The sequence below is a fragment of the Kryptolebias marmoratus genome, linkage group LG23, assembly GCF_001649575.2.
Source record: "Kryptolebias marmoratus isolate JLee-2015 linkage group LG23, ASM164957v2, whole genome shotgun sequence".
NCBI classification, from domain to species: domain Eukaryota; kingdom Metazoa; phylum Chordata; class Actinopteri; order Cyprinodontiformes; family Rivulidae; genus Kryptolebias; species Kryptolebias marmoratus.
In genome coordinates this window covers 14,416,253-14,427,910 of record NC_051452.1, presented here as the reverse complement: position 1 = coordinate 14,427,910, position 11,658 = coordinate 14,416,253, and the positions used below count along the sequence as shown (strand labels likewise).

Below are 11,658 nucleotides of genomic sequence, written 5' to 3'. Positions count from 1 at the left end.
TGGGAAAACAGTCTTAACACAGAAGTTCACTCTGGACTGGGCTGAAGACAAAGCCAACCAGGACATCCACTTCACATTTCCATTCACTTTCAGAGAGCTGAATGTGCTGAAAGAGAAAAAGTTCAGCTTGGTGGAACTTGTTCATTACTTCTTTACTGAAACCAAAGAAATGTGCAGCTTTGAAGAGTTCCAGCTTGTGTTCATCTTTGATGGTCTGGATGAGTGTCGACTTCCTCTGGACTTCCACAACAATCAGATCCTGACTGATGTTACAGAGTCCACCTCAGTGGATGTGCTGCTGACAAATCTCATCAAGGGGAAACTGCTTCCCTCTGCTCGCCTCTGGATAACCACACGACCTGCAGCAGCCAATCAGATCCCTGCTGAGTGTGTTGGCATGGTGACAGAGATCAGAGGGTTCACTGACACACAGAAGGAGGAGTACTTCAGGAAGAGATTCAGAGATGAGGAGCAGGCCAGCAGGATCATCTCCCACATCAAGACATCACGAAGCCTCCACATCATGTGTTGCATCCCAGTCTTCTGCTGGATCACTGCTACAGTTCTGGAGGATGTGTTGAAAACCAGAGAGGGAGGAGAGCTGCCCAACACCCTGACCGAGATGTACATCCACTTCCTGTTGGTTCAGACCAAAGTCAAGAAGGTCAAGTATGATGGAGGAGCTGAGACAGATCCACACTGGAGTCCAGAGAGCAGGGAGATGATTGAGTCTCTGGGAAAACTGGCTTTTGAGCAGCTGCAGAAAGGAAACCTGATCTTCTATGAATCGGACCTGACAGAGTGTGGTATCGATATCAGAGCAGCCTCAGTGTACTCAGGAGTGTTCACACAGATCTTTAAAGAGGAGAGAGGGCTTTACCAGGACAAGGTGTTCTGCTTCGTCCATCTGAGTGTTCAGGAGTTTCTGGCTGCTCTTCATGTCCATCTGACCATCATCAACTCTGGTGTCAACCTGTTGGGAGAAGAAGAATCTTCCAAGAAGCCTAGAAAATGTGAACTAAGTTATTTTTATCAGTGGGCTGTGTCCAAGGCTTTCCAAAGTCCAAATGGACGCCTGGACTTGTTCCTCCGCTTCCTCCTGGGTCTTTCACTGCAGGCCAGGCTGACTCTCCTTAGAGGCCTTGTGACACAGATAGGAAATATCTCACAGACCAATCTGACAACAATCCAGTACATCAAGAAGAAGATCAATGAAAATCCGTCTGCAGACAAAAACATCAATCTGTTCCACTGTCTGAATGAACTGAATGATGGTTCTCTAGTGGAGGAGATCCAACAGTCTCTGAGTTCAGGAAGTCTCTCCACAGATGAATTGTCTCCTGCTCAGTGGTCAGCTCTGGCCTTCATCTTACTGTCATCAGAGAAAATTCTTGACGAGTTTGAACTGAAAAAATATTCTACTAAAAAGGAAGCTGTTCTGAGGCTGCTGCCAGTGGTCAAAGCCTCCAAAAAAGCTCTGTAAGTACAAATATATTAAAATGTTTCTAAATATGTTTTACATAAATAAACTATGTGGTACAATGCATTTTGTAATGCAGTGCAAAAGGTTCAAATAAAAGAGTTTACAGGAACTGCTTTAAAAAAATGTAAGGATAGGAGATGTTTTAGATGGCCGAAGTCTTGTAAAATCCATCCATCCAGCCATTTTCTTTACCCGCTTCTCCATTTTGGGTCGCAGGGAGCTGAATCCTTTCCCAAGCAGTCGTCTTGTAAAATGTGTCCATTAAATTCATATTGAAGAGCTAACTAATGTAGATCGTTGCCAAACAGCTTAAATCTTTTAAAAAAATTATAGCAGTTCCTGTGACTGCAAGCATTTCCAGTAAACCTTTACACCACAGTCAATTTAGTAATTCACAATACATTTCTATATAAATGACAACTGAATGTGAAAGTGACAATGGTGTAAAAGTTTATAAATTATTGTTTGCTAGAACTGCAACAATATTTTTTGACATAAGAGATGTTTGAAGATGGTTTACATTTTGATGAAGTTTAAATTGTTCTCATGTAGCTTTTCCTTCTTACAGCAAAAGGTTAATAAGGTCAGTCGTGACAAAGCACAGATGGTGAAGCAAGGATGAATGATTCATTAATGGTCATGTATTTTTAATCAGGAGCGGATATCTGACTATTTTTTTACAAGTGTTGTTTCGAAGGAAGTATGATTAATTTGCCAAGAGAGTATCACTGTTGCCAAGTCATGGATACACCAGCATTTTAGGCCCAAATTCTTGGGGGTCCTGCAGTCCTCTGGGACTGTGTTACCTGCTGAGCTCAACTGCAGCCAATTTATCAATAATTTTTAATTTTAATGATCTTTTAATAAATATTTAGAACTTTATTTACAGTCTGATTTAATGTTGCACAGCAATGACTTCATCTGCTGATCAGAACACCAAAGTTCTTCAAACTTTACCAGCTGTTAATTTCATCATTGTGCTCATTATTATTTATTAACCCATAACTCAGGTACAAAGTAATAGCTTTCTTTTCATTTAGTTATTTTAGTAACCAAAGTAGCTAAGTGACAGTTCTAACTAATGAAAGAGATTTGACTGTAAACCTGATCATTTAAAGCAGACATATAACTGTCAACAGCAATATTATTTATGTTCCTGTATAAAGATCAGTCCCATTATTTCCAACATGTTCCACCCAGCTGATGTCCTGGAGGAAAAACTCCTCTAGTTCCTGATGTCTCTTGTCAGACTCATTAGTCTTTACTGGACTCTGATAGTTTAATAAACAGGAAAGAGAACAGAGACTGGAATCAAACCAAGCAGCTTTGGTTCCTGCAGAAAACACTGAAACCAATAATAAACAAAGAGCCTAACTTCACCTCCCAATTACAGCAAAACAAAGCTGCAGCTACGAGAGACACCGATGAGAAATATTTCATCAGATCAAACAGAGAAGATGAACTGAATCACTGAAGTGAAGGAAGCCAGTACAACCGAAAGAGTTCAACTGATTTCTCTTCATATCTGAATAAGAATTATTTATCCTGATGAAATAATGTTACTTTTTTGTCCTGACAGACTCTCTGACTGTGGACTCTCAAAGACTCACTGTGAAGTGGTGGCCTCAGCTCTGAAATCCAACCCTTCCCATCTGACAGAACTGGACATGAGCTTCAATAAACTGTGGAATTCGGGAGCAGAGATTCTGTCGGCTGGCCTGGAAAGTCTGAACTGTAAACTGGAAAAGCTAAAGTGATTTAATTTTACAATTTGCTTTTCACTAAATTCTTTATTGAAATTTTATTTCATTAGTACATAGATTTTGGGCAGTTTTCTGAACATAAAACCAAAGATATTTCAATGTTTCCTACTGTCTGTGAAAAAAAATGATCTTCTCTCCAAAGTTCCAACCTAAGGTCCAAAAATTAAAGGGAGAAAAACCAAAACTAAACATGAAAACAACCAAATGACAAAATAAAAGAAACAATAAACCCAAACTGAACACAGGATGACCAGAAACATGGACAAACAATAACACTAAATACAAAAGGAACCCAAATCCTGACAGTCAGGTCATCAGCATACAGGGCCCATCTATGCTCTTGATCTCCACTCACTCTTCCTCAGTCGTTCTATCAGTCTGCCTCAACCATCTACACCTGTTCTGTGTTAATAATCAGTCACCAGTTTCTACTCCCTCAGCCTTCTCAATCTTTAAAACCTGGTCATCTTCCTCACTTACTCACTGGTTCATTGTCACTCCCATGTGCTGTCTGGTTATCTTTGTGTCTTGCCTCTCGTGTTTATTCTAGCCCTGGATTTTGTTTGTTTTTGTTATTTAGCTTTTAGTTGATGCCACATCAGCCTGTTTTTTAATTATTTTTGTAAATAAATTAGTTTTTCTTGAAGCACTTTGTCAATCTGTATTTGGGTCCAAACCATCCACCCACCAAACCCGACAATATTTAGAGTGGCATTATGAAAACATTCGCTTCATAGCATTGTTAAAATCAGCTGTAATCTTTTCCAGGATTTCTATTGCCGACATGATTCTGTTTCTAGCTTCCTCCAGTCATGTAACATTAGCAGCCACATTTTGCTTTACCTCCGTCATGTTTTTTGCCAAAGCAGTGACTGACTTTGTCATTTCACTGATACGGTTATCTATGCTGTCCAGTTTGGTTCAAAATCCACTGAACTCAGAATGTAGTGACCGAAGTTCACCTAACACTGTCCTAAGGTCACTTAAGCTACCAGTGCTAGCTGCCCCCTTATTGTCTTGATTTGGTTTTGAAATTTCAGTTTTAGCTGGTTTTTGGGAACCGCTTTTTCAAGTGAAAATCCTGTCCTGTCCTGTAACTGAGTAATTGTTTTTGACATTTTCCAATTGAGTTTTAGTTTTTATTTCTGGGTTTTTATTGCAGGCTACATGGAGCATCCATTTTTAGCTGCTATCTAGGTCCGTGGCCTTAAAGTTCCCCCATAAAGCTTCATGTTAGTGTCAGCTGAACTCCTGAGTGTATTTGTGTCAGGAACAGAGCGTTCACTTTCAGTGTGAACAGCAGGATTGACAGCTATTTTTATGTGATACTTGACTGTTGTAATAGAGATGAATCCATGTTAATGATGAGCTGCACATGAAAAAACAGAACACATTTGATTAGATTAGAAAAGATTTCATTTAACTTTTTTATTTTTTGTTCAGTTTAAGGAGCTGCTGGCTGAGTGAGATGAGCGGTTATTCTCTGAGCTCAGCTCTGAAGTCCAATCCTTCCCATCTGAGATTTTTGGACCTGAGTGAGAACTACCAGCTGGAGGATTCAGGAGTGAAGCAGCTGTGTGGTTTTCTGGAGAGTCCACAATGTAGACTGGAGACTCTGACGTAAGACATGTTTACCAACTCCTGATTGGGAAAGAGGCTGAGTTAAAAAAAAGTTTTCCTGGCATGTGTGTGTGTTTGTTTGTCTTTACCATTAGAAAAATATCACACGAATAGCTGAACAGTTTTCAGTGAAACTCTAAAAATGTATTCGTTTTATGAAACTGATTAAATTCCAGATGGCCACTACAGCTTATTAAAAATTAGCCTGCATAAAACTTCTCCAGTTTTACAGATATTGAGCTAAAGTTTGGTGTACTAGTAGCTAAAAATTGTTTCCAACAGATACTCAGAGCACTACACATTGTGCAACATTTCTTAAAACTTTGACATTAACTGTTAAAGTTAATATTGTTTATCTGTAAGTAAAATAGCTCATGAACAACTGGATGTATTTTAGGGATTAGTAAATATTTCAACACTGAAGAAAATGTGAAAACACAGTTTGTGATTTATGAAATATATCTTTGTACAAGTTAAAAAAGAGGACTCCTGTGCTCACACCTGACAGGAAAATAGATGTCAGAAATTCCAAACTGTGTTTTGAAGAGGGTCCAATGTCTGCAAAAAGCCTGTTCTATTTCGTATACGCTTTGCCCTTTAAGGCTTTTGTTAGTGGGTTCATCCTTTTGCGCGCACCACTGAAAAACTTTAGTACACACCCACCTGCTGTGTGGGCCCCACCCCTGGTCCATATAAATTAAGGTGAGAGCGGACAATCGACTCCCAAATAGCTTTTTTCTTCAACCATTTAGGAACCAGTGAGGCCCAGAGCTTAAAGGGCTGTGCCTATACTCATAGAATCTGGGGTTACAGTACGTAAGCAATGTTCTATTTTGTATAGGCACAGCCCTTTAAGGCTATCGCTTGGTTACAACCGGCATAACATCTGCGAGGGATGTAAGGGTTCTCGCCATGCTGACCTTGCCCTAACTCCTCAGTCCTCCTGCCGTCCCTGTGAGCTCCTCTCTCCCGAGGAGAAGCAGAGACGAGCAGCCTTTTTCAAGGCTAGTGCCGAAGAGGCTTTCCCTGCGGCGGAGCACTACTCGCTGGACAATGCCATCGCTTTTTTCGAGGCAAAGCCACGCAATGAATCAGATGATTCCCCCGGCAGAGGCGATGCTAGCAGCAGCCCCGCTGCTTCTTCCCAGCTGGAGAGCGTTATAGTGGAAGAAGGACGGCTGAGCATTTGCTCAGCCACCTCGGGTCTTTTGGCGTTGGCAACCACTTCGCTCTCAGCTGTCGGCGCTCTCCTCCTGGAACTGCCCAGCATAATCCATGAGGCCGCTAGTGCAAAGGGACACTTCGTCCCCCTCCCTCCCCTGCCCTGATTGGATGATCTGGCGGGAAGGTTTGTCTCTGCCCCACCACATCGCCCTGACCCCATCTGGCCCCGCTTTCTAGCTGTGACGTCATACTGGAACAAGGCTGCAGCTGGGCCCGCCAAGCTGGAGGTCTCCACCTTCACCTCCATCACCAGAGTAAAGGGGTTTACCGACCAGAGTTTTCCCTCGGTTCCCCCAATAGAGCCAAGCCTTACGGAGGCATTCGGGGCGAAGACTTCCAATCTGGATCAGCGACCTGTCCCTCCAGGGAAACACGATTAGTTGAACACCAAGTTCACCAACCAGGCCCATCAGTGTTCCTTCCAGTTGGCCGTGGCAAACAACAACATCGCCCTGCTGGCTTTCAGCATTCCACTCCAGATGCACTGTTTGGGGCCAACTTCAAGACCATCCTCGAGAAGTTGCAGAGGACCGAGGAGGTCTCAGATATGTTACGCCACCTGGTGAAGCCACAAACCGACTTTCGCTCCTCCCACTCCTCCGGCCGCTGGAGGGACCGCTGTGACCAGCGACAGCAGCAGAGGCACTCCACAGCTGCCGCAGCGGCTTCCCGCCCCGCTCCTCCGGCGTCCTCCACCAGGAAACAGTCCTTCCCGGCGTGCCAACTGGCAACCCAGAACTTCCCCAAAAGCTGTCAACAGGTGCTGCCCTGGACCAGCCAGTCACAGGGCCCACAGAGGAGGCAGTCTAGGAAATGACTCCTTGGGGGGAATGTGTGTGATTTTAATGATGTGTGTTTTGAAATAAAACAAAAACATCTATCAAAGGGCGAATTCCCAACAACTTCCAGCCTGCCTGTCAGATCAACTGATCTCACAGCAGCCTCTCCTCATACATTCTCCACACAGAACGAGCCGGTAACCTCTAAACAGCTGTTTAGGAGGCACCGCAGCTCGGCAAGTTAAAAAAAAACACTCTGTCACATCAGCTAAAACTGATTCTTCCCAGCAGGCCGAGTCTGGGAAAATCCCTTGTTTTCTGTCAGGGCCCGTCTTACTTTCTGCTGCTTCTTCCCACTCACCGTGCAGTGGGAAAGTGTGTAATGGAAAATCACCTGAACCGTGCTGTACCATACCATGCTGTAGGGCCACTAGTGGAAAAGGGGCATTACTCTCTCGCCCCACGCACATTCTCAAAATGCGTGGAGACGTCTCTGCAGCCATTACACATGGCAGGCATGAGAATCCTTTTTAATCGGCACAACATGCTTTTATTAACTCTGTCCGAAGAGGAAGCAGCCCTGCAGACCAAAGCTCTAGCTACACATCTGCTAAACCTGGGTTTTTCTATAAACTGGGAAAAAAGTTCTGTTCTCCCGTCCCAGATGATTGCTTATCTGGGATTGGAGCTAAACTCAACCACGATAAGAGCCCGATTACCACAGCCGAGAGCCGACGCTCTGTCTGCTCAGCTCCGCCATGTCAAACCCCAAAGCCTAGTGACAGCTCTGTCTGTTATGCAGCTCCTGGGGATGATGTCAGCAGCTCACGTTGTGGTGCCACTGGGCCTGCTTCACATGAGACGCCTTCAGAGATGGTTCACCCGCCTGCGCATAGATCCTATGTGCCAGAAGAGACGGATGATTTCTGTCTCTCCCTCCGTGGAAGCCGATCTGAATCACTGGCGAAACCCCCTCATTCTGTCAGAGGGAGTCCCCCTCAGCAGACCTACGTCACACGTCTCAGTGTTCAGTGACACATCCCTGTCAGGTTGGGGAGGAACATATTTGTCCCAGGCAGTGGGAGCACAGTGACCAGACCACATGACTCTCTACATTAATGTGCTGGAGCTTCTCACAGTTTGGAAAGTGACTCAGCATTTTGCTCCTCTGCTGCGGGATCAGCATGTCCTGATCCACACAGTCACAGTTCATGACTGCTGAGGTTATTGTTATTGAACTGTTCCTCCGGAGGAGTTGTTGACCTGCTCTGTTCATTGTTACACTGTTACAGTTCGTAACCTCCGTTGTTCCTATTCATAGCAGCAGGTCTGTTATCTCAGCCCTTCTTTCACCAGAGATCATTCGTTTCTCTGGTGCGCTGCTGCGCTTGGAGCGTGTAATTACGCATACAGGTGCGAGCATGTTTGTGTGTGGTTGGACCCAGTGAGGCATAGACTACATCCTGCTTCGCCTTTAACCCACTAGCGATAGCCTTAAAGGGCGAAGCCTATATGAAATAGAACGTTGCTTATGTACTGTAACCCCAGATTCTATGAGTATAGGCGCAGCCCTTTAAGCTCTGGGCCTCACTGGTTCCTAAATGGCTGAAGAAAAAAGCTATTTAGGAGTCGATTGTCCGCTCTCACCTTAATTTATATGGACCAGGGGTGGGGCCCACACAGCAGGTGGGCGTGGACTAAAGTTTTTCAGTGCTGCGCTGCGCGCGGAGGGATAAACCCACTAGCGATAGACTTAAAGGGCTGCGCCTATACTCATAGAATCTGGGGTTACAGTACATAACCAACGTTCTGGATTCCAGTCTCAGTGTTGTTCTCGAGAAGGCCTAAAGTGGTAAAGATAGAACCCTCCTCTCCACCCAAAAACAAATACCCCCCTCCAAAAAAAAAAAAAAAAAACTTATTGAAGGCCTATCATTCAATCAATCAAATTTTATTTGTATAGCACATTTCAGCAGCAAGGCATTTCAAGGTGCTTTACATAATTAAGGTGCTTTACATAATTAAGGTGCCTTGCAATCCTACATTCCTTGTAGGATGCATAATCGCCCACCACCTTTCATGTCTGAGTTTTAATGTTTGAGAGAAAAGATGGAGTTGTAGTTGTTTTGGTCAAATCTTAAGAATATTAATACAATCTCACAATCTCATGTAGTGTCTCACGTGATCTGATAGTACTCCGAATATGTCTTGAGTATAATTCTAGGCTACCACACCAAATTTAGATTGATATCTGTAAAAAAAATTTACACCGATTATACACCGATTACATTTTGTGTTGTCTAAGGTCAGTTGGCTATTGTGGCCATCTTGAATTGGGTTAAGTCTAAAAGTTCAGTTGTAGATATACATAAAAAAAAAAATTTCCTAAAAGTTTAATTAAAAGGTTTCTAAATGATGAGGAAGTGGAACAGTTGAATAGTGGTTAGAGCTGTTGCCTCCCAGCAGAAAGATTGCAGAAACGCATCCCAGCCTGGGGCTTTTCTGGGTAGAGTTTGCATTGTTGCCCTTTGTACAGGTGGGTTTACTCTGCATACTCCGGTTTCCTCCCACTGACCAAAAACATGCATGTTATGATAATTGGTACCTTTTAAAATTGTTCCTAGGTGAGAGTGTGAATGGTTGTTTGTCTCATTTGTGGCCCTGTGATGGACTTCTGACCTGTCCAGGGTGTCTCCTGCCTTTTGCACAGTGACTGCTGGAGATAGGCACCAGCTCCCCATGACCAAGAATGGAGAAGTGGGTAAAGAAAATTGATGGATGGATATTTCACATATATTTATTCCAGATGTAGCACCCCACTGCTCTGTCCGGTATTAATTGAGACAAGAACTTAAACTGACTTTTTGTGGTGTATATCAGGGTTCTGAAGTTTCTGGTAGATACCACACAGGTTTACTTATGTTGAGTCAATATTTACTCTTTTAATTACCATATGCCAGACACATTCTTGATTTAACACAAATAATCCCAGACAACCTGGTAACAAAATAGTTATTTTAAATATTAAAACACTTGAAAAAAATAACTGTTCAGCACCAAATTAGGTTACACAATACCCAAAATGACCAAAAACCTAAATAAATGTTAAATGTTAAAAGGATGTTGTTCTCAGTTTGTGTAACTTTGGAAGAAGCAGACAGAATTAGTGTCAGACTGCTGAAGCTTCATATTAGTGTCAGCTGAACTCCTGAGTGTATTTGTGTCAGGAACAGAGCGTTCACTTTCAGTGTGAACAGCTGGATTCACAGCTGGTTTTATATGATCCATGAATGTTGTCATGGAGATGAATATATGTTAATGTTGAGCTGCACATGGAAACCAGAACACATCTGAAGGAATTATTATTATTTTTTTGTTGTTGAACTGTTTTATGCTTTTTTCAGGTTGAGGGGCTGCGGTATGTCAGAGATCAGCTGTTCTTCTCTGGGCTCAGCTCTGAAAGCCAACCCCTCCCATCTGAGAGAACTGTACCTGAGTAACAACAAGCTGCAGGATTCAGGAGTGAAGCAGCTGTGTGGTTTTCTGGAGAGTCCACAATGTAGACTGGAGACTCTGAGGTCAGACATGTTTACATCCCCCACCAAAGGAGGAGGGATAATGGTTTTTTTTCCTGTGTGTGTGTTTGTGTATGTATTTTTTTATTTTAACTGTTAGCAAAATATCTTATGAATCATAAAATGGAATTTATTGAAACTTTATGTAATAATTACTGAACAGACATCTACAACTGATTAACTTTTGGACTAAATCTAACTCTAGATAATTGCCACAGCAAAGAAATGTTAGAAAACAAAAAAATAGCCATACCTTTTTCAATTTCACAGATGCTGAACTAAGATTTAGTGTAGTAGTTGCTGAAAAGAATCTAAGCACTAACAGATGACGCAAGATATCACATCCTTGCATGAACATAAACATAATGGTTTTCTTGCTCAATGTTTAACCAAAATGGTCCTAACTCATTTCTCAAATGCCAAAATGATCTCAGACTAAAACTCTGGCATGAAGGGCAGCAGGCAATATACATTCTTTCAAGTAATACTTTAGGATAATAAAACTATAAATTACTGACAAACTAATTAATGACCTGTTTTTTTCTATTTTGACACCAGAAGTCATCAGCAAGACTAAAATCTATGTTCAGAGATGTTCATTGGCTGTAAGAAATGAACACTGAGCAATAGGCGTCGTTTTCCATAAGACAGCAATAGAATCTGTTTCAGAGAAGATGACAGGACTGCAGAATAACTTTGTCTCACCACAGAACCATCTGAAGTTAGCTTCTGATTCCACAAAGAGTTATTTCACTTAAGTTCATCTTAGATCAGCTCTGGTTCAAGACCTAAAAAAAAAATGTGTCAAAGTTATTCTAAATTATTCTGCTCTAAATACAATTACATTTAAACACAGAAAAGATCATTTTTTGCTGTTTTTTGTTAGTCCATTTTTGTACATGGATAAAAGAAGTATGGAGGACCGAAACAGACATAATCAAAAATAAAAGCAGAAATATATACAGTATATTTTGTTTTTGCCTTTTCCTTACACATGCATTTGCATGTAAAAAGAGGAGGAGGAAATGTCAGAAGAACAAACGTTTGTGTAAGGAAAATGGAAATGCAAAATATATACACTCCTGATCAAAATCTTAAGACCAGTCAAAAAATTGCAAGAATTTGCATTTTGCACTATTGGATCTTAAGAAGGTTCTAAGTAGAGCTTAACAATGTTAAAGGAAAAAATCAGTGCAAGAGACAAGAACTTTTGA

At 42.1% G+C, this 11,658-nt stretch overlaps 2 protein-coding genes across 18 annotated transcripts in view; one reads left to right on the top strand and one right to left on the bottom strand.

Moving 5' to 3' along the window:
• LOC108242155 (NACHT, LRR and PYD domains-containing protein 12-like) overlaps positions 1-11,658 on the top strand; it is a 608,460-nt gene that overhangs the window by 40,048 nt on the left and 556,754 nt on the right. For 13 of the 17 annotated variants that reach the window (XR_005232720.1, XM_037973820.1, XM_037973821.1 and 10 more), the window contains 3 exons: positions 1-1,479; positions 3,063-3,236; positions 4,690-4,866. The exon at positions 1-1,479 is cut by the window's left edge and continues 292 nt beyond it. Coding sequence is in view for 15 of the 17 variants with exons in the window: in XM_037973820.1 (XP_037829748.1) it covers positions 1-1,479; positions 3,063-3,236; positions 4,690-4,866 (1,830 nt within the window). In the remaining 2 variants the exon portion in view is untranslated. Of the gene's footprint in view, positions 1,480-3,062; positions 3,237-4,689; positions 4,867-10,273; positions 10,448-11,658 lie in introns of those variants that run through there. The other 4 variants (XR_005232719.1, XM_037973819.1, XM_037973828.1 and 1 more) reach the window with 3 other exon arrangements.
• The window catches only part of LOC108249966 (NACHT, LRR and PYD domains-containing protein 12-like), a 417,931-nt gene that overhangs the window by 71,404 nt on the left and 334,869 nt on the right, over positions 1-11,658 (bottom strand). The window lies entirely within an intron of this gene.